Here is a 23,807-nt window from a genome sequence, read left to right as displayed (position 1 = left end):
TTTATCAGATGATAGACTAGGTGGCTCAGTTATTTTGCTTTAACCCAACATTCACCTGAGACGTGATACTGGCGGTCACCGATCCTGAATGTTTCCTTAAGCTAGGGGGAAAGGGGGTAAGCTCCCTTTGTCTGAAGCTCACCAATAGTACAAACAGTTTGTCGAGTTACTAACCATGGTCTAAAAGAAATCCTCTAATGTCAGTGAGGATCCTGAGGGGGCATAACAAAGAGTAACATGGGGGTCCTTTGTGGGGAAAGAAGGATTGAAATCCCTGGGCAAAAATATCAATACACCTCTATTGTGGGAGAGGTAAAACGGGGCAATGATGTGCTGAGAAAGGAATTGTATCACATTGACGCCACTGTCAGAACAATGGATTTCACACCGTAAGGAACACAAGAAATCTTGACCAGCCACATTCAGGGTAAAACCACAAGACTGGGTGAATGGGACACAATCCAACTCTGGTGGTGCTGACAGGTGACTACAAGAGGTTAGGTCGACAGAGTAAATGTGTCCACTGTCATTAAACCCACTGTAGTGCAACTGAATCCACTCAGAGACATGTGAGGAGCACCAACACGCTTTGAATAGCTTACAATCAATGGCCAGTAGACACAAGAGTCCTCAGGTGAATCTGAGGTAAGGTGGGAAAACCAGGATTTATATTGGGGTGGAGCCAGTCATCTGAACAATTCATCTGAATTCCAGTTCACTGCACCCATTTAAGCCCAACTGTTCAATTCAAGAGGGGAAAATTATATTTATCAATTAATTCCTGATCCAGGTTATAGGTGGTGGCCCTGTATCAATCAAAAGGAACAAGTCTCCCATCTACCAGCATAATTACATTGGTTTCCTCATCAGGAAAGTGCATTAACGCTGATAAATTGCGACTTAGTCAATTAGAAAAAGGATGAGCAATTATATTGAAATGGCAAGATGACTCTTCACCTACCCATACATAATGGTTACATTATGTAATATCCTATTAAAGTGTGGAGAAAATTAGATATGACATTAAAGATAGAAAGTTTCAATTTATAAAGATGTGGGGCCCATTCATAGAATGCTTTCATGATTGGAAGAAAAGTGGATTTTCCACAGGATCCAGAGTGGTACCTTCTGGGAGATATTGGGGACATGAATTTTAAACTGTCCAAATACCAAATTCAGTTCATGAAGGTAGCCAGGAAGCGTTTAGCGGTTATGTAGGTCCGAATCCCAACTAAATACCACACGATGGAATATGGAAATGCAGTGTTGCATTCCCCGAGAGAAAATCACGTACAATCTAAGGACGACACATGACACATTCTATTTGAAATACATTGGTACACAGATTTAACCGCACCCCCCCCCCCACTTCAAATTATGGGTACAGTAACAATCCGTCCCAGCAGGGAAATGAGTGGGATTAAGGAAGTGGGACATGATGCAGACAACGAGCTTTTTATCATTTTGTTTTTAGTTCTTTTTTATTCCTTACCTTTTGTTATTTAGTCACGCTGGCTGTTTTTTTATCCTGGGCTTTCTCCTAGATCTCTGTAGGGGTTGTTGGCCCCACCGGTATTTGTATCTGTATAATGTATTTGACTGTAATCTCAGTTGTATTGGGGTAGGGGGTGGATATAAATACAGACTCTGCATGTTATATGAATGTTGAAAGAGATTGTATTGTTTGTTTGAAATTTTTTGAGTCAATAAAAATCAAAATTAAAATATTCAAAGATAAAAAAGAACTTTTAATATTCTGGAGATACTCTGTCCGATATCTGTAGGTCTCTATCTGATCCACAATTTCCCTTTATTTTTCAATAAGTTAACCTTGATTTGAGGGAGGGGGTAGATTAGATTTAGTTTTTAGATTTTTTTTTCTTGTTATAATTTTTATTTGGCTGAACTTTGCAAATATGGGTTTAACATAGATTACCACAATTCAATTATTTGTTTCTTATCAGGATTTTTATGTAGTTCCATCAATTTTTTTCTATTTTTGATATGTATTTGAGATGGCTTGTTATGTATTTTCCTTAAAGATTTGTAGCAAGTTTATAGGTTAATCTCTGTGAAACATATTTTAAAAAAGAAAGGGTCATTAAGAGAGAAGCGGGTCTGGGCGAGGGCGGTCCGTAAGGTTGAGGTGATGGATACTGAGGGAAGGGGCAGTCTTGGCTCCAATGTCCCTCCTATCCACAGTGAAAACATGCTGTTATTTGGGACAGGTGGAAAGGCGGGGGTTTAGGATTGGGAAGGAAAGGTCTTTTAGGGGCCTCCTGGGCCAGGGTGTTTGAGACTGTGACTGGTTCTCTTGGTTTACATCAGTGGGTTTCAAACATTTTCTTTTCACATGGATACCACCTTAAGCAATCCCTTACTAATCACAGAGCACATGGCACAGGGATTATTTAAGGTGCAATCCCTAACTAATCACAGAGCACATGGCACAGGGATTATTTAAGGTGGAAAGAAAAAGCTTGAAAACCACTGGTTTATATGGACCATATGGCCAATTATAGAATTGGACCCAACACCTGTCCTCTACACGTACCAGCAGATTTGCAGGGGATCACCTCTTAAACCAGCTGTTGCTGGGCACTGGGAGCATTCAGTTTTTATCCAAGCAGTAGTATATTTAGTGGTAGAACGCTTCCACCAGCGTTGTCTCCGCTCCATCCTCAACATTCATTGGAGCGACTTCATCTCCAATATCGAAATACTCGAGATGGCAGAGGCCGACAGCATCGAATCCACACTGCTGAAGATCCAACTGTGCTGGGTGGGTCACGTCTCCAGAATGGAGGACCATCGCCTTCCCAAGATCATGTTATATGGCGAGCTCTCCACTGGCCACTGAGACAGAGGTGCACCAAAGAAGAGGTACAAGGACTACTTAAAGAAATCTCTTGGTGCCTGCCACATTGACCACCGCCAGTAGGCTGATATCGCCTCAAACCGTGGATCTTGGCGCCTCACAGTTCGGCGGGCAGCAACCACCTTTGAAGGAAACCGCAGAGCCCACCTCACTGACAAAAGGCAAAGGAGGAAAAACCCAACACCCAACCCCAACCAACCAATTTTCCCCTGCAACCGCTGCAACCGTGTCTGCCTGTCCCGCATCGGACTTGTCAGCCACAAACAAGCCTGCAGCTGACGTGGACATTACCCCTCCATAAATCTTCATCCGCGAAGCCAAGCCAAAGAAGAAAAAGAGTAAATTTAGACTCAATTGTCAAGTCCAAGTCATAGGTGATTGCTCTGTGCATATACACCCTGTCATTATCTGGCCAATCCATATTATTTATCTTAATCATATTTGTTAGTCTTGGGGACAAACACTGGAGTAACATGCAATTGAGCATCTAAGATGGTTCAACATCTTCAATTAAACCTTCGATCTCCTGCATGGGCAGTATATATAAACACAAAATTATACCAAAATTCTAGTCCACCTTCTCCTGAGTTGGGGGTACATTCTAATACTTCAGTAAAGTTTACTGGTAAAGCCAAGGCTACTTATAAACCACAACATTTTATTTCCACTTGATCCTGTTCTTGATTTACTGTCTGTACCAATTCTTGATAAGTATTCTGTTCCTTCTAATTTTTAGTTGTCAGTATGTGCAAAAATCTTATGTTGTGCAATTTCTTTTTCCCTGTGACCAAAGTTTGTGTGCCCTGAATGCTTGTGCAAATGTGAACTTGAAATTGTTCCAAGATCATATGGGCACATGACTTCATGTGCTTTTGGTGTACCAGCTTCTACTGTTTTGTTGAGTCATTCAACTTTCAGCAAACATGCCGTTCTTTTGAACTTCGCGCCCTTCGCTCCTTTTGAACTCGACATAGTGAAGCAATATTTTTTTCAATAAAAACTCTGTAAGCTTTCTGCAGAATTTGAAATAGATCTTCATAAACTTAACGATGCAAACCCTGTCCGCCAAAGACCGTTGATTCCGTGCTGCAGCTGTAAAAAGCGGAACAGGAAAGGTAAAGCGTTGTAAATTAGTGATGTGGAAATGTGGTATTTGAAAAACCGACAAACTCCTTAACAGAAACGGTTAGCTTAGAGATTATTTTCAATAAATATAATTATTAATGACTAAATTATTAACTAACCTTTTGTGCGCACATTAATTTCCTTTCTATGCTGGTTGTAAAACGTGTCTGTGTGTACACACACACTCATCTTAGAGGGAAGAGTGATTCTGGTTCCCCATCTGCCTCTGCCACTTTTCCATTTCTTCAGGATCTGAAATGGTGCCACAAAGACTAAACATATCCTGTGGGTAGGGGTGGCGTCATACATCTGCCTAGTGGTCCAGACATATTGAATAAATTGCTTGGATTCAGGTCAATTTGGTGCTCGATTCAGAATCAGAATTTATTATGATGAACAATTCATGGAATCCGGTGTATTGTGGTAGCATCAGAGTGCCACATGCATATTATAACCAACTTACAACATTACTATTAAAAAAAATTCAAATAATAATAGTGCACACAAAATAAGGCAGTGTCTTTGGCTCATCGATTATTCAGGAATCTGATGGCAGTGGGGAAGAAGCTGTCCATGTGCTGATGAGTGCTCGTCTTTAGGCTCCTGTACCATTTTCCCGATGGTAGCAGAGTCAAGAGGGCATGGCTTGGGTGCCTCTTTGACGATAGAGGCAGCTTATTTAAAATGTCCTCAATGGAGTGAAATCTGGTGTCTGCTGAGTTAACAACACTTTGGAGTTTATTCTTGTCCTGGGAGTTGATGCCTCCATATCTGGTGGTGATTCAACCAGCCAGAATGCTCGCTACAGTTCACCTGTAGAGGTTTATGAGATTCATTGGTGACATACCAAATCTCCTCAGACACCTCACAAAGTATAGCCACTGGCGAGCCTTCTTTTTGATTGCATCAACATGGAGGCTCCAGGACAGATCCTCGGAGATGTTGACACCCAGGAATTTGAAGTTCTTGACCCTCTTGCAATATTGAGCCCTTGATGAGGACTGGGCTGTGTTCCCCTCGCATTCTGCTGAAGTCCACAATCATCTCCTTGGTTTTGCTGACATTGAGTGTGTGGTGATACACCACCAGCCTACTGCAGGGAGCAACCTCTGTACCTGCAGGAGTGTAAAGGGACAGGACAACACCTGGCCGGCTGTCAATCAGTCGGCCTGAATGGATCAAGCCCCACCCAGTCGGGTGTCAATCACCCTCCGGGATATAAGCTTGCGCCGGCATCCCGAGGCCTCACTCAGAGTTGCTGCAGCCACAGCCAGCCTGACTCTGTGGAAGTCTTTGTGAATTAAAGCCTGTGGTACAGTCTTTATCTTGTGTGTATCTGTTTCTGGCTAACAATGCACCACAGAGTGCAAGGTTGTTGTCGTTACACCATTCAACAAGCTGATCTATCTCCCTCCATTTGCCATTTGTAATTCTGCCAACAACTGTGGTGTCATCGGCAAACTTGTAGATAGCATTGGAATTGTGCCTGGCTCATAGTCATGGGTGTATAATGATTAGAGAAGTAGGGGAAGCACACATCCTTGGGGTGCGCCTGTTTGTTGATAATCAGTGAGGAGGAGACATTGTTTCCAATTTGTACTGACTGTGGTCTTCCAGTGAGAAAGTCAAGGATCCAGTTCCAGATGGGGGTACAGAAGTCTACAGTTCTTTGCTTCTTGACCAGCCCTGAGGGAATAATGGGATTGAAGGCCAGGTAGCAGTCGATGAAGAGCAGCCGTATGTGTGAATTGCTGTTTTTCAGGTGTTCAAGAGCTGAGTGCAGAGCCAGCAATCATGATCATTTCTTGTGGTTTCCAAGGAGTGCAAATTATCGGCCTGGTTACCCTGTCCTGCATCCCAAGGCCTCACTCAGAGTTGCTGCAGCCACAGCCAGCCTGACTCTGTGGAAGTCTTTGTGAATTAAAGCCTGTGGTACAGTCTTTATCTTGTGTGTGTCTGTTTCTGGCTAACAATGCACCACAGAGTGCAAGGTTGTTGTCGTTACACCATTCAACAAGCTGATCTATCTCCCTCCATTTGCTACCGGGGTTTGCTACTAGACAATTTGGGTACTGCTGTTGAGGCTTTCCTGGTCTGACCACCCCGACCTCATTCTGACTGTCGGAGTCGCTATCCAAAGTGGCAATTGATCTACGAACCTCCTATGGAGCTGACTATTTTTCTTTGCCTGTCTTACTCCATCTATCCTTAACCTAAGCAGCTATAGTACCACAATAACCTTCTCCACCTCTTGCAATTCATGAGTAACTTGGGAGTTCATCAGCCCTGCATACTTCAGGGTATTGAAGCAGTGGTGGGGCAGTAGGTTGTAATGGGACTGGACACGGGCCAATTCCTCTCTCACCCTTCATCTCTATCAAATGTTTAACATCGCTAAGTCAGACACAGAAAAGAAATCCTTCTTTATTCCTTACTTATTTTCCTTTTGACATTTACTTTTTTTAAAATTCCTAATTCACTCTTTTCCTGGGCTTTAACTCTCCTCTCTCTTCCTATCTTTCCTTTTCAGTTGCTCCTCATGCCATTCACACTCTGTTTTCAGTGCCTCCCAAGTTTTGAGAACTCCTCCACTTGCACGTATCGCTATCCCTCTGCAACCTGCATTATTTCTCCAACTAACTAATAAAGTCTGCTGCCTTCATTCCTCTTCCTTGTTCTTCCAAACATCTATAAAACGTCTCCAGAGTGAACCATTATATTTTTTCCAGCTTTATCACAGACTTCAACATCCCAACTCTTCCCTCCTGGCCAGATTTCACTACCTAGCTTCTTTGTCAGGCAAGCCGATAGAATTCTTAGTTCCTTTTCATACATCGCCACTCCTTATACCTAATATTAACTGGGCTTCCAGTCCCCAATGTATCCATTATTTGTTCCATTTTCATTTTTTTCCAAGGACTCAAAACCCTCTGTACAATTTTACCCTTCAAATTAAATTGGGCCTTCAAACCACTAAATAAATAACACTGTTGGGCCTCAAATCCTTAAATAAATTTCAATGCCATGGCCTCAAACCCCTAAAAACCTGCTCAGAGATCCCATCAAGAGAGTCACAGATATTCAGGAATGATGGACCTCCAGCCTAGAGGTAGAATTAGAGAGAGGACAAGGTATTCTTATGTTGAGGGCCCATCCCTTCCTTTACCTTCTGTGAGGTAGTGCCACTTATTCAGTTCTTGAGCATTTGTCAACCTCTGTCTTGGGATCCTGCCGACCACACCAAATGTCATACCACGCTAATTTCAAAACTTCTCTCGAACAATAAGAAATCACTTAACACTGATAAAGTAAATGTTTTATTTATCATTTTTCAAAGCAAGAAGAACACATTTACAGAGAGAGAACTGTAGTCCAGCAGCTATATCCCCAAGTGAGCTTAGCACATAGGCTAAGCATAAACTTTTTAAAAATAAAATAGATACCCCAGATGCTCAGCAGATCCCCACCACCATAGAGCATTACAGCATGTCTCAACACAGCCTCACTTTTATCATAAAAGATTGTTTTCTCTTGCCACCTGCCACCAAGTCATAATGTCTCATTTTCTTATTATGCCCCTTTGCTTATTCACACTCATTTTGTTTTATTGCTTAGTCAACTAATGTTCCATTCCCAACAGTTCTTGCTAGACATGTAAAAGAACATGGAAACTTTGACAAGAAAAAGCAATCCACTTAGCTGTTACCCCATTCACCATGCATCTTAAATTACTGGTACACCGTTACCAGTGAGTGCAACTTGTAGTGACAAGTCCCAGGCAATTTTGTCAAGTTCCCTCCCAAATCAGAGATTGTCCTGAATTGCTTTTCATTTGTTATCCCTTTGTTAAACTCATAGAACCCTCTATTCAATACCACTTTGGGAGTACCTTCATCTCAACGAATGCAGGAGTTGGAGACAACAGTCATAAGGTCAATTACAAATTGGAAATAATTGCTGAACTTGTCAGTGACAGACACATTCCAACAAATAAAATAAATGATTTTTAAAAAAACTCAATTCTTGTTGGCCCAATCTCCCTGCTTCCTATCTTGACGAGAAAACTGCAAAAATCCCTGCAAAGATTAATTCTCACTAATTTGGCAGCATCGCAGATTAAACACACCAGGGTAATATGGATTATTACGGTAATCTTCCAAGTCCCAGAACACAATCACTTGACAAACGGAGAAAAATCAGTAGCTGTCTGGTCAAACCGTCTGACTGTGTGTATGGACTCAGCAGAAATAATGATAGTCGGCTTAATCGTAGAAATAAATACAGCATCTTGTCACAAGGGAGAGATCAATAAAGAGAACTCGCTGCCACAATTAGGTTGCATTTGACTATTCTCTGACCATAGTAAAAACATTTTATTATTCATGAAATTCCAAATGTACTTCAGCATTGAATGGAAGAAACTATGTTGAATATTATTGTGATCAATATAATTGTTATTCAAGATCATATTTTTGTGGAAAAAAAGAAACAAAACTTGATGCTTTAGTCTCTTAACTCCAAGATGCTCATGAATCAATGTGGGCAAACTGTTTTTTTTCTCAAAATACACAGGAGGTTTTGTCATCCTTTTATTGCTGTTTACAATCAAATGAAATGTGTTTATACAGCACCCTGAAAGTCATTAAAAAAACCTCGGGCTGCATCACAGCATCCTGATCAGACAATGTCAGGGTTAAAGTGGGAAGAATGGCAGGTTTGTAAGGCTAGAAATGATTAAGTAAATATAAAGGGGAGAACATGCATGGTTTTAGAGCAGAACAGGCCTGTAGAACCCATCCAATTATCTTGCACACATTCCACATTAGCAAATTGCATTTGCATATTCTCCTTGTAAATCTGTGCTAGTAACTTGGAACCTAAAGCCATAACCAACCTGCCAGAAGATGTCAGTAGGTCGAGCAGCATCAGCGGAGAAAAACGATTGTCAATAATCGGTGGGAACTATTCATCAAGACTGAGAGTACAGAGGGGAGGGGGCTAGTATAATGTGGACAGGTTGGGAGGATTTGGGCAAGGAACAGTGATGCAAAGAGGCGTGAAGGATGACAACTGAGTTGACAGGTGCCAGAGAGATTAGAGTGAAAAAGGGGTGAGGTGGGAGCAGTGGAGTGATAAGTGGAAAAGCTGTCATTGCTCAAATCTGATAAGAGTTGGTGATGATTGTGGTAAAATGAGAGCTGAATTGCAAGACCCACTTGGGAAGGACAGATGGGACCAGATGGGCTTGTAGAGGAGGGGGGTGGAAATCCAAGGAAAGTGTGAGAGGAAAGGATGAAACCATACAGGGAGGAGGATGAACATGAGTGGGAGGGGTGGGGTGGGGTTGGGAAAGGGGACAAAAATTAGGGGAAAGAATGGAAGTGGCTGGGAAGAAGAGAGAGAGGAGTCATTAACAGAAGTTGGAAAATTCAATCCATATTACAATTGGGCTGTTGACTGCCAGGAGAAATATAAAGTCTTATTCCTCTGGTTTACTTTGAGCCTCTGTATTGGGAAGGGTTGTGGCTGTCATGTGACACCACTGCCCTCCAACCTGAAGCATTTCCCTGCCCCAAGTGCCAAGCAGTTTCTCCCTTGATTGGCAGCTGGTGTGTCCTCTAATGGGTTCTGCCCCACCCATTAGTGCACATCTTGCTGTTGGGATCTATGAATATTACCTGGACTGCACTCTTCACCTGCCTGGACTTGGCCTTGGGCCTGTAAATGATGTGGGCTTGTCCCTCCAGCATTATAAAGGTGCCATGTGTTCTTTGTTCACCCTCTTTGCCAGCTTGGGACCACCCTGCTTCACTCCAGTCCTAGAAATGTGGAAGGGTGCTGAAGAAACTGTTGGTAAGATGTGCACAATTAAAAGGGTTGGGAGTGTTTAATTAGTAGCTTGTAGCTTAGAGCCATGCCTGCACTGAGTCAAGGGGTGGTGGGGCGTTGTAGTGATTTTTCCTTGATCATTGTATCTACTAGTTCCTTGTATGTGTGTGAGTGTCCCCAAGCTTTTTTCCCCATGTTCGTTATTAATTGTCCTCTATTTCTTTCCTACAACTGCTCTGTGTGTGTGTGTGTGTGTGTGTGTGTGTGTGTGTGTGTGTGTGTGTGTGTGTGTGTGTGTGTGTGTGTGTGTGTGTGTGTGTGTGAGTACTGCAAGTTGCCATTTCCCACACTTGCCTTCTGTAAATAGACTCCTTCCCCATCAAAACTGTGTTCAGAGTCCTTGCCCTTGAGACCTGTTTCACAACAGCCTCACTGTGTGATGGAGAAAGCCAAGGATGGACGAATCGGTGTTGGAATGGGAAGGGAGTTCAAATGATGTGTAACCAAGAACTCAAGATGGCCATTGTGGACAGAGCATAGATGCACTATGAAACAATCCCCAAGTCTGTGTTTAGTCTCACTGAAGGAAGGGAGGTCACATCGGGAGCACAAAATCCAGTGGATGAGATTGAACGAGGTGCATGTGATTCTTTGCTTTGCCTAGAAAGATTATTTAGGTCTCTGGATGTTGGTGAGTGAGAAGGTGAAAGTGCAAGTGCTTCACTTCCTGTGGTGTACCATGAGTCACAGAGAAGATGTTGGGGAGGGATGAATGAGCAGGGGATTCAATGAGGGAACAAACCCTGCGGAAGGTAGAAAGGGGTGAGATGGGGGAGATATGGCTGGTGGCAGAGTCGAGTTGCAGCTGGTGGAAATGACGAGGGATGATTTACTGAGTATGGATGCTGTTGGGGTGGAAGATGAGGGCAAGTGAAATCTTATCGCTCTGTTAGAAAGGGGTGGATGTGAGAGCAAAACTCTTGAGAACCAGAGAAAATCTGGGAAATAGTTCTATGGACCACTGTGGAGGGAAAGCTGTATTACTCAAAAAAAAGGAGTTCATTTCCGATGTCCTGGAATAGATGTTTCCATCATGAAAGCAGATGCATCGGAGAAAGTGGGAGAAAGAGATGACATATTTGCAGGAGACAGGTTGGAGAAGATATGGTCTATATAGCTGTGGAAATCAATGATTTGTAGTAAATGTCGCCAGATAGCTTGTCTTCTGAGTTGGAGAAGAATGATACAGAAAGGCAGGGGGGTTAGGGAGCTGGGGGTGTGGGGGAGATAGTCCAAGAAATGTGAGAGGAGGATGGATGTAGTTCACTAGAGCTATAAATTGATGAGTTCAGGAAACAGTCATCAGTGTTTCAGAGGAAGAGTTGAGTGGTGTGCCAGGGTAGGTTTGGAACAAGGAGTCAACAAATAGGCAGTGTCTATGGTTCCACTTCTGATTTGAGGGATCAAAAGAGATGTTATTTTAGGTAAGGATGAGTTCTGCCAAATGGGTGAGGGGGTTGGCAGAGGTGAAACTGATTAGAGTATTGTTCCAGGAAGAAATGGAGAGCTTTAAGTCCTTCCTTATAGGGATGGAAGTGTACAGGGACAGGGCATCCATGGTCATTTACAAGGGAATTGTAGAAAGAGCAGTTCTTGTGGCGTGTGGGCGAAGATAGATATTTACAGGGGAGTCTCAGAGGGTGCGATCCCATAGAAAGCAGAAAGGGAGTGATAGTTATTTATGAGGGAGTCACGGAGGGGTTTCACCATCTCTGATTTTTTTTTTCCAAATAATTTATCAACAAACTCGTCTCAAGAAGTTGTTTCAAAAAGGCAAGTTAAGGCATATAAAATTCTGTCTTCTGCTTGCTCAGTCATTGTGAAGTCATTGGGGAGAAAAACAGGCCATTAAAGGATGGAGCAGGAAGGTTGGGGGTGGAAAGGAAGACTTGGAGAGGCGAGGTGGAATCAAAGCTTCAGGGTTTGGATGGAGCGCTTGGAGACACTGCTTGGCACTTGGGGCAGGGAAATGCTTCAGGTTGGAGGGCACTGCAGAATGTGAGGAGATGACGGGCAGTGGTCATTTCTAACTATACAGCATCATACCTTAACCACTAAGGAATGAGTGAACCAGGCAGTGGTTCCCAGAGCATAAGAAAATATCAGTGGGTGCAGGCCATTTTGGCCCCTCAAGCCTACCCCTGTCATTCAATGTTATCGCAATTAATCTGCCCTGTACTCCTGTCTGTGCCATTTCTCCCTTCAGTTGCCTTGATCTTTTTAAAAACTATCTTTTTTAAAAGCTTTGCCATCCCCATTATATAAAACAAGCATTTTGCTTAGTTGGCACATGAATTCAGGTCCTTATGCAATTAAAATAAAGCATCACCACAGTTCTCAGCTGCATCTTCATTTGTATTCTATGTGTCAGCTTTCCTTTTTCCACTCTCTGATGTGATTATTTCTCTTCAAACTCCATGTACAGACTCAGGTTTATAAAGAGGTGACTGAATACATTAATGATGTGATCAAACCAAGGAGATTTAAAGCTCAAAAGGACACCCATTCCTCTGATGGATTTTTTAAAGAAGTTGTTAATCAAATACAGATCAGTCAGTCTGTAAGCGTAAACATATTTAATGGTTTCTCCTTCAGAATCCAATCCAATACCTTAGTTTGTTACGACAATTTTGGAGATGTTTAACTGGCATATGATTTCTATGAGCGGAGGTCTTTTTATATGGTACAGGTTTTTATTTCTGGTGGCACTTATAAAGTAAGCATTCCTTCATGTTCCACTAATTAAGGGCGCCGACTGACATGGGATTTTCAAGCATGAGTTAAGTGTGGCTCGCATCAACTCCTGTTCGATGAACACATAACATCCATGGAAAAAAATGTTCAGTTTTCAGAGGTTTTCGGTTTTTGGAATTACAAATAAAGGGATAAGCACCTGGATATGATAGCAAAATTGAAGAAATCAATACCATACTAAAGTTCAATCAATAATGTTTAATTTTATGTTGTGTTACTTTCCTTCATTTGTTTTATGGTCATTAAAAGTCTTCAGTTTAATTTCAGCTTTGCCAATATACATTTGACTTCAGTAGATCTTCCACAGCACAAATCTAGACCCAATACTAATTAGAGATGCTGATAAATTTTATTTGTTGCACCACATTAGAGTTAAACCAAGTGGAACAAGTTCTCTTCCACGTTGATGAACAAAGTAGATGTGACAAAGATGTTTCCCATGGTAGGGGAGTCTCAGACATGAGGCCACAATTTCAATATAAAAGGGCATCAATTTGAAACAGAAATGCAAAGAAATTCCTTTAGCATTAGGGTTGTGAGTCTGTGAAACTTGTTGCTACAGCAACAAGTGGAAGTGAAGTTGTTAAGACAGAAATTGACAGATATTTAATTAGTCAGGGCCTCAAGGATTATGGTGAGAAGGTTGGGGAGTGGGGCTTAGTGATAAGGATCAGCTTATGATGACATGGCAGAGCAGACCTGACGGGCCGATTGGCCTACTTCTGCTCTTATATCTTGTGATTAAAGTACGCTTTCCTAAAAACATAAATTTACCACAAATGCAAATCTGCCCTCATGTAGAAGTTACATAGGAGCGGCAAGATTAGGGTAGTGGATAGCACAACACCATTACAGCGTCGGTAACACAGGTTCTAATCTGGCACTGACTGTAAGGAGCTTGTAAATTCTCCCCGTGTCTGCATAGGATTTCTATGGGTGCACTGGTTTCTTTCCACATCCCAAAAGATGTTTGGGGTGAATAGGTTAATTAGTCACATAGGTGTATTTGTGTGGCATGGGCTTGTGGGCCAAAAGGGCCTGTCATCATGCTCTATTGATAAATTAAAAATTAAATTAATAAAACAATCATGCCCACTTCAGTTTACTCAGGGTCTGTGAGGGATTTGGTCTCTGGGAATATGATTACGTTCTTCTCTGCATAATGAAATCACAAAAGAGCATGTCTGTTTGTCTGAGATAAGATAGCCTAATTAACTGTAGTAAATGCAAATCACTGTCCATCTCATTCACATCACTTTTAATCTTCTGCCTTTTGTAATGCTGGACAAAATTAAAGTGTTTTAATTTATTATATTATGAAAAGAAATTGCATTGTATGCAATTATAACTTTTATTTACTGCTGCCTTATAATTATGGTATCTTTTCCACTCTGCCTAATAATCACTGCTAAATACAGAGAAATGTTAAACATTCTTCACCTTAACAGCCGGGACTGGGTACCTGACCTTTACTAATGAGTCTGGTTGAGTTTTACAGGTGGTAACTCATCCAAAAAAAAAGATGTGAAACACAAAAGCTGCCACTGTTGGAGAATTGCTGGAGGAACTCAGAGGGTGAAAATGATCAGTCAATGTTTGGGGTTTAACCCCTTAACCAAGACTAAGATTAAAAAGGCTCATGTGTAATATAAAAGGAGAAAGAAGCTGAGGGGAGAGGCCCAGAGGTGGTAGGGTAGAGGGCAAACAATGTGAGAGGTGGAGGGAGTGAGCATTTGGAGAGTGTGGCTTAGAGCAAGGAGAAATCTCAGAGATAGGATGATAAAAATCAGTGCGTGGGTAAGTAAGGAGAGATGGAGGGACCAGGCCGGATGCTGCATGACCTGCTGAGTCTCTCAGGCACTTTTGTGTACTGTAAAAGAAGTTGTATTAAAAGGTTTATCATCTTTGAAAATGGATAAATCATCAGACCAGAATGAAACATATCTTCTGTTGTTAGAACAATCTCTGACAATAATTTTTTTTTAGTCCTTGCTTCCTGCAGCATTGATGTTAGATGGTAATTGGAATCTATTCTAAGAAAACATCTAAACTCCATTGAAAAAGGCAAAAGTTAATCAGGGACTCTCAGTATAGATTTGTTAAAAGAAGGTTGTGTCCAACTAACGATTAAATTCTCTGAGGAATAGCAAGGAAGGATGATGAGGGCTACATGATAGTCATAGATTTCAACAATATGGAGACAGGGCCTCCATCACTTCAACAACTTCCATCTCCCGGAGCTTGATTGCCTCATATTTACCGTACTCTCAGTTCTACAAGCCCTTTGGCCCAATTTGTTCGTGCTGACCAAGGTATCTTCCCGAGCTAGTCTCCTGTGCCTACATTTGATCCATATCCCTTTAAACCTTTCCTATCCAAGAACTAGTTCAAATTTATTTTAGCATTGTAATTGTACCCACCTCTATCATTTCCTGTGGCTCCTTGTCCACATTCTCACCTCCATCTGTGTCGACAGCTTGCCCTTCAGGCCTTGTTGAAATCTCTCCCCTCTCACCCAAAGTCTATGCCGTCTAGTTTTAACCTTCCCTACCCTGGAAAAGAAGACTGTGACCATCCCACCTTATCTATGAACCTTGAGAAGATTAGGCCTCAACCTCCTTCGTGTTTGATGTACATGCTTCTGGCTTATGGCGAAGTTCCAGGCTGTTTTAGTAAAACTAACAGCCCATGAAATCCAAGGGAGAATGGCAAATTGGGTACTGAATGGCTCTGTGACAGGAATCAAAGCATACTTATTGATAGTGTTTTTAGCTGGAAGGTGGATATAAGTAGGTATTCACAGGACTAAGCATTTGTTTCTTGTTTTTATTTTAATATCCTATTGACCTCGACATTCTATGATGAATGAAAATCAGAATCAGAATTTATTATCATGAAATTTGTTGTTTTGTGGCAGCGCCACAGTGCAAATGTTGCTATAAAATTACACTTAAAAATAAAATTATTGCAAAAATAAGAGAATGTGAGGTAAAAATGCAATGCCGGAGAAACTGAGCTGGTGAAACAGTGTATTTTATGTAGAATAGATAAAGATACATTACCCATGTTTAAGGCACTTTATCAAGGTCTGGAAAAATGTCGGCTGGTGCCCCAACAAAATGGTGGGGGGGGATGAGCATGGACAAAAGGGCACACTAGCAAGCAGGAGGAGGAGAGATGGTTCTGTGAATGGAGAGGGAACAGGAGGAAAGAAGACAATGGGAAAGGGAAGGGAAGGAGAACAGAGACCAGGCTAGCAGAAATCGGAGAAGTTGATGTTAATGCAATATGGTTGGAAATCCCTCAGATGGAAAATCAAGTGTTGCTCCTCCATTTAGAGAAAGTGAGTGTGAAAGCAAGTGAGGTAGTATCTGTGGTTCATTGCCCATTCAAAAATCTGATGGCAGAAGGGAAGAAGCCACTGGGTGTTCATCATCAGGGTTGAAAATAGCAGTGTGAAGAGAGCCTGACTTGGGTGGGGAAGGTTCTTGATGATAGGCACCCTCTCTTGTAGATGCCCTCTATGGAGCGCCTGTGATGGCGCTCTGTAGTTTTTTTTTTGTCCTGTGCATTGGCCCCTCCATACCAGTCAGAATGCTCTCCATGGTACACCTGTGGAAAGTTGTAAGAGTCTTTGGTAACACACCAAATCTCCTCAAACTCCTCACAGTATAGCCAATGGTGAGCCATCTTCATGATTGCAGCGACCTGGAGGCGGCAGGAAAGATCTGAGTGATACTGACCCCCAGGAACTTGAAGTTCTTAACCCTTTTCACTGATGACCCCCCTCAATGAGGACTGGTTCATATTCTCCTGATTTTTCTCTTCCTGAAATCCAGGATCAGCTCTTTGATTTTGCCAAGGTCGAGTGCAAAGTCGTTGTTGTGGCACCATTCAGCTAGCTGACCCATCTCCTTTCTGCTGACTCCTCTTTATTCCCGTCTGTAATCTGCCGATGATGGTGGTGTCATCGGCAAATTTGCAGACAGCATTTAATTGTGTCCAACCACACAGTCATGGCTGTATAGCGAGTAGAGCAGAAGGCTAAGCACTCACCCTTGAGGTGCGCCTGTGTTGATCCTCAGTGAGCAAACTGACTTCTGATGAGGTAGTCAAGGATCCAGTTGCAGTTGGTGGAGATGGGGTGGAAAGGCCCAGGCTTTAGAGCTTGTTGCTCAGCTCTGAGGGTATGAAGGTGATGAAAGCTGAGCTGTAGTTAATGAAAAGTAGCCCGATGTACGTATTTGATCCAGAAGTGAGTAGAAAACCAGTGATATTACATCTGCTGTGGAATGATTATGATAGGCGAATTGTAGGTCCAGATCTTTCCTTAGGTGCGAGTTCATTCTGGCCATGACCAACCTCTCAACGCATTTCATCATCGATGTGAGTGCTCCTGGCCGATAGTCATTTAGGCAACTCACCCTACTCTTCTTGGGCACCGGGATGATTGATGATGCCATTTTGCAGCAATGAGATTTTGAAAATGTCCGTGAACACTCCAGCTAGTGGGTTGGCACAGATTTTCAGTGCACTGCCAGGTAGGCCTTCAGGGCCTGATGCCTTGTGCGGGTTTACCCTATTGAAGGATGTTCTGATGTTGGCAGATATCACTGGCTTGTCGTGTTCTGCAAGGATTCTCATAGATATCATTAAGTTCTTCTTCTCAAAAATTATGCACGAGGTGTTCGAGCCTCATTTGCTAATAGCTAAACCAATTATAGCCTAAATTACAGGTCGGCGTGGTTAGCATAGCGGTTAATGCAACGCTGTTACAGTGCCAGAAAGCAATGTTCGAATCCATCACTCTATGTAAGGAGCTTGTACGTTCTTCCCGTCTTTCTGTGGGTTTTCCATGGGTGCTCTGGTTTCCTCCCACCCTTCAAAAATATACAAGGGTTGTGTTTATTGGGTATAATTGGCTTGTGGACCGGAAGGGTCCATTACCACGCTGTTTGTGTGGGGGGGGGGGGGGGGGGAATATAATTTGGCCCCAAACTTTCAAATTTAAAGTTAAAAGTGAAAAGCAATTGCAAAAATAAAATTCTGTGGCTGCTGGAAATCTAAAGTAAATTGGTTGCAACAAGCCAACTGTGCAATGATCAACCCCCTCCAGGTCAGAAATTGCTTGAGTATTAATTTCACTGGCCACACAGGTTGTGTGTAATGTGGATGTTAAAGTTGTCTCTCAACATCCACTTAATATCAAGGTTACTGAGCTACAGACTTAGTGATAGAAGGTAGAATTGGGCTGGATAACTTGTTTTCAACTGTGATATTATGTGATTTAATGGTGTCCCTCGGTATTGTAAATTTTCAATGTGTCCATAATGTTTTCAAATGAGTCCTGATAAATTAAACAGAATGCTGGAGATATTGAGTCGGTCTTGTGTTTTCCGTGAAAGGAAAAACCAAGTGATAATGAGTTTTTGTCATATACTGTACATTGTATAATCTTGCATAATATGCACCAATTTTTTTTTCTGCAGCCAAAAAGGTAACTTTGTAGAGAAAAACTATAATAGTAAACTTTCTGTTTCTTTATAAAGATAATAAATACAGAAGATAGATAATAAATATTCACAGTAATCCAATTGTATAAAATTGACTTGCAACAGTGAAGACAGTCCTTTTAAAGTGCAGTTCAATCTGTGCAACAAGGAAAGGTTCACAAGTCTGACACCTATTGGAAAGAAACTGGTCTTGAACCTACAAGTTTCGAGCTTCTTTACCTTTTGCCTGAAGGTGACAATGAAAAGACATTGAGAGTGTTTGTGGGAGAGGGGCCCTTCATGATGTTGGCTGCCTTCTTGAGGTAAATTAAGATTTTAGGATCATCATTTTTTTTTTAGATTTGTTTCAGCTCCATAGATATTCCCTACCACAGTGTGTTCATATCACATCCTGAAGGTGAAAACGTTAATCATTGTTTCTAAATCTAATGTGAATTAACTTGTATTATGGTATGGCTGACAGGCTGGGATTATCCAACCAACATAGGCATGTTCCCTGTCAAGTATCGAACATTCCATGAATGTGGAGTTCTCTTGAACTAAGGCAGTTGTCAATCAGCTATGAGCTGCGACAGTAGCACTTTATTTAACGCCTTTGATTAATCTGTTTTTCCAAAAGCTGATTGCAATTGGTCTTTGTGGACATATAGTTTGATAAAATAAAGAAAATTATTTCATTATTCAGTCTTGAAATAATCAACTCCTTAAAATTAGAGCCGCCATTTTGCCTCCTGCTGATTAATCATGCTGAAGTAATGACTTTTTAAATATTGGTTAATAGGATTTGGTCAATTAAATTGTCTTAAATGAATTACAGGAACAAATGATAGTCAAAGAGTTATTACAGCACAGAAAGAGACTGTCTGCCCCTCAAGTTTCAACTAACTATCTAGAAATCAAGTCAATCCTTTTATCTCAATCTATTCATGTAACCCTGCAAGTTTATTTCTCTTGAGCCTATCCATTTCCTTTCTCAATCTATTAATTACTCTACTCACTCATGGACAGTGAATTCCAAGGCATCAACACTTTTAAACATGAAAATATTCTTATACAAATCACCTCATATCAAAACCTTAAATCTGTGACTTCTGATCCTAATTACTTCAGCTAATAAGAACACCATCTCAGATGTCTCTGTGATAAATTCCACCTGCAGTTTGTTGACCACCCTTGTCTCTGGTATGTTGCTGTTCACTGTTACACTTCCAGGTTTTGAATTTGAGTTTTTTGCTCTATTCAATATCCATGTAACAAAAAAAAATTAGTCCTATTATTGTTTGAGAATTTCAGTCTCAAACACAAATTGCTACATTTTCAATTCTTAAGCAAACCAGTTATCCAAATGAACATTAACCCTCCATGACCCTGAACTTCGCTAATCAGCTTTTTATGCAGTATTTTGTCTAATACTCATTTATGGTAATTAGCCTGGTTCTTGCATTATTTCAGGAAAGTCTCCTGTTTTATTTTGGCATATTTTCTATTTCTGCTGTCTAAGGATTGTAATACTATAGATCAACCACATTAGACTGAGGGTCGTGATTAATAGGCTTTAATCACCTTAAGACATCAACACATCTCACACGTCGCTGGCCTGGTTCAAGGCAGGTACTGAGGGAGGAGTTTGGGCTTAACAGCCTTTGTGGGCATTTCTGAGGGGTGGAGTCATAGGAGGAGGGGCGGGTCAGCCCATATAGTACATTCATATAGAAGTGCTAATATACAGTGGTTCCACCACATTCGCCCCTTCTTTTAAAAGGGAGGAGTTTGGGCTTAACAGCCTTTATGGGGATTTCTGAGGTGAGGAGTCACAGGTGCAGGGAGCGGACAGTACATTTATATAAAACAGTGCTAATATCTATACAGTGGTTCCACAAGGACCCAAATGTTTTTTTCCTTCCCTTTTCCTTTCATGGGAATGTCCCTTGCCTGTATTAGGTACACAATCCTTCTTTAAAGATCAAATGTTCTGTTCCATTTTTTCATGTCGAACTTCGTTCAAATATTTAAATTTGCTACAACTCTTAAAATCACAACCCTTAATTCATTGTTTTAAAAAATCCTAAATTACAAATAAGAACAAGAATGAAGTTTTTTTTCCCCCTTCATTCTTAGAACAGACTTATTTTTGAACAAAAAAGTCAATTTGAGCTGTAATTTTTTTCTGACTTATTTTTAAAATTACATTTAAGCCTTGAAGCACAAAAATGTTCACATTAGTTCTCTTTCTCTGAGCTGAATAAATTAGTGAGAGAATTTTACAATCAGAGATTTGCTTTAAATATAATTGCACATCTTCATCTTTTCTAATTGATATTCAGATTTTATTGACAGCTCAATCTGACACACGATATTTTCCCCACATCTGTCCACAGTGCAGTGGCTCCCTCTTCTGACTGACTTCAGTTGAAATTTACACAGGTTCTGCTTAAAAGAGGGCAATTAACTTGTAAAACCAGTTGTTACCAAGACAGCGAAAAACAATGATACTTTTCTTCCATAATGAGTTAGCTGCTTTGTGGAAATAATTGAGGGCAGTTTATCCTGTTGCATTATTCAACAGTGTTACTCTGCCGTGAATTTATCTTTCTTAGGGGCTTAGAGCCAAGAACATTCATAGCTTTGGAGCATCTTTTGAACAGACTCAATTTCAAAGGATTTTTCTAAGTGTTTGTGTCAAGAGGAAATAAAATCTGCGTTTAAGGGGAAGCCACTTCGATGTGCAAGAAAGGAAATGTAGGATCGGGTGTAGAAATCCACGTGGCTGGGAGGCCTCCGTAGAACCAGCAGGGACCAGATGGGCTGAATGGCCCACTTCTACACTGTAAATTCTATGCAAATATACAGTAAGGAATTAAGAATGAAGTGGTTACATTTCATAACAAAAGCAGGCAAGGTAATCCTGAACGTTGAAATCCTGGGAACATCACAGGTTTGTATTTAGCATCTATATTCCTTGTGTGAAAAGCACAAGCCAGGAACAAAGTTAATGAATTTGGTAACTTATTTCATTGCCGGTGAAAAATGCTATTGCAACTTTGTATCAATGATGCCTACTAATTACTTTCAGTCATTACGATTGATTGTTTGTCAGGCTGCCACTCAGCAAGTAGGAAGTTTGATTATTCTGCATGTTCGTCACAGCTGAAAATACTCTTGTCTGTCCAGCACTGCTGAACATAGCAGTTTTATAGAGAAGATTTTTTTTCTGCCATTGGTGCAAAATCGAATACCACTCAAAATATTTAATATTGTAATTATGTGGAACTATCTTTCCGGGATCAATCTCCTTGCATCACAATTGTTCTTGAATAGGCCATACCATCAAGGTGCTTAAAATGGTAAAAGGATTCAGTAGGTTGGAGACAATGAAGCAATTCCCTCAGAAGATCAAGACTGCAGAACTTTTAAATTAAACTTGGTCATTTGGGAATGAAACTCAATGGCACTTTTCCAGGTAGAAGATGCTGTTTATTGTTTAGTACACAAATTAAACAAAAGAAGCTTTACCTTTGCCCTGTAAACAAAGAGGTGTCACCAAGACAATGTGGCTATCAAGACAATAAAAAAAGAGTCCCTTCAGAGTCATTGATTGTCCAGGGACCCTATCACCTCCTCCTGCATCTCTGTATCGCGCGGCCTCCTGTCCTAACCAACAGTGAACCTGAATTCAAAACATCCAAGGCACCCTCCTTGACCCCTGGTTGCAAACTCCCAAAACTACTTTAGCAGATAGCAGTGATCTGGATTTCAGTCTCCCGAAATTCTTTGAATGCTAGGTCAACTGCAGAATGGAAATGATGCATCTTGGTGAAAGGTACCAAGTTATGGAGCTAAGATGGATAAATGAGTTGAGGTTCAGATCGGCTGTGGCTTTGTTGGATGAAATGTGGGATTAAGAGATTGCAGAGCTATCTCTCATCCATGTTTTTGCTTTCCATTCATTTTTCTTCTGCCAGCTGCTCAGGTGTATGACTGAAATTCAATCTCAGTAACACATCGCAGCACGGCATTGGTTCCACTGACCTTCAATAAGGTGGTTTCTATTTGGCTTGCTTGTCCTTCAAGACACAAAGCCTGCATCCTTGGCACACGCACAATTCCTTGAGTAGTAGTGGCAGGGCGAAACAATGCTGTTCGGACAGCTGATGCCATCGAGTGTCACCAATGGTGTGATGTCTGGTTATTTCTGCTTTAAAAATTCTGACTGATTTCTTTGACCTCACTGGTTCAATACTTTGTCCTTCCTCTCAAGACATAACGTTGATTGATTATGTTATGTGGCAGAGATCTATTGAATGCATAATATGATGTGTGACTAGTCTGAAGGTTTCATTATTTTCTTCAGGTTGAAGATGAGGACAGTGGAAACTACAGTATATCTCAGTTCCGACTGATTATACCACCCACAAAAGATGGAAAGGATGGCTTTGTGATAGAGGAATACACTGGAGTAATCAAAACATCTATTACGTTCAGAAACATGAGGCGATCATATTATAAGTTTGAAGTTATTGCAACAGACAACTATGGCACAGAATTGAGCAGCAGCGCCCAAGTTGTTGTAAGTACAGGACTTCTGTAAGTTCTTCATCTTAGAGTTAAACAGTTGCCTGACATTCAAGGCACTTATTTCCAGAATGTGAACCTGCCATTTTGTTTCCTTGCAAGACTCACGACAGCATGTAGCATTAAATGCATCGCACATATGATCCGAGAAAGAAGTTGTAACATTATCTTCTTTGTTTCTACTTATTCAGTTGCTAGTGTGTGTGTGTGTGTGTGTGTGTGTGTGTGTGTGTGTGTGTGTGTGTGTGTGTGTGTGTGTGTGTGTGTGTGTGTGTGTGTGTGTGTGTGTGTGTGTGTGTGTGTGTGTGTGTGTGTGTGTGTGTGTGTGTGTGTGTGTGTGTTCGCCATTAAGGGAATCACTTGTGAGCTGTTTTTAAAAATGTTATTTTATTTGTTTTAAGTAGCAAGTTTTAATGGACCACTTTTTGCTTTGGCTTTGAAGTCACTGAGAACATATCTTCTGTATAAACCTTTAACAGGAATCAGCTTGCTGTTCAAAAATTAATAATAGTGAGATGTACAATAAAATCTTAGTGGATGATCCAATGTAGTGGATGCAGATTCCCTCAGGATTCCTTCATGGGTCAATTTTGGGGTGGAAAGGGGCTGATGATTCATGAATACACAGGGTATGTTCAGCAAAAGGGGCTCTTTTTTTATCTTACTTACTGAAGTACTTGTGCATGTTCTCATTTGGCCCATTACAAGACAGCGAAGTGAAGATAGTCCCGAATTCTCTTGAGTTCAAATGGAAATGCATTCACCCTTTTCATTCTCATATCAGTAAGCAATTCCAGTGAAATTAAATGTTAAATGTTCTTCAAACTTTGATGGAATTTTCTCGTTGGTCAGTATAGCAGAGGATACGTGTCATGCATTCCATTCAAAGTACAGGCTTTCTGTTGAACCTTTGAGAATGTACTGCAAACCGATTAGGGCAACCAAGCCCATGCTGCTTTCTGATGGATTCGTCAGGCTCTTCCAATTTTTTTCCAAAATGCACAGCAGTTCATTAGGTTGTGAGTTGACTTTCTTGTCAACGTGAATTGAATTGCAAAGTGTGCAGAATGCGACGG

At 41.2% G+C, this 23,807-nt stretch overlaps 1 protein-coding gene across 1 annotated transcript in view; it reads left to right on the top strand.

Annotated features, from left to right (window-relative positions):
- Positions 1 to 23,807, top strand: part of pcdh15b (protocadherin-related 15b) — a 568,726-nt gene that overhangs the window by 461,202 nt on the left and 83,717 nt on the right. The window contains exon 26 of the mRNA XM_069899399.1: positions 22,511 to 22,726. Coding sequence (XP_069755500.1) covers positions 22,511 to 22,726 — 216 coding nt within the window. The remainder of the gene's footprint in view (positions 1 to 22,510; positions 22,727 to 23,807) is intronic.

Source organism: Narcine bancroftii, chromosome 10 (genome assembly GCF_036971445.1).
Source record: "Narcine bancroftii isolate sNarBan1 chromosome 10, sNarBan1.hap1, whole genome shotgun sequence".
In the NCBI taxonomy this organism is placed as follows: domain Eukaryota; kingdom Metazoa; phylum Chordata; class Chondrichthyes; order Torpediniformes; family Narcinidae; genus Narcine; species Narcine bancroftii.
The sequence above is the reverse complement of the archived record's forward strand: the minus strand, read 5'-3'. Positions and strand labels throughout refer to the sequence as shown.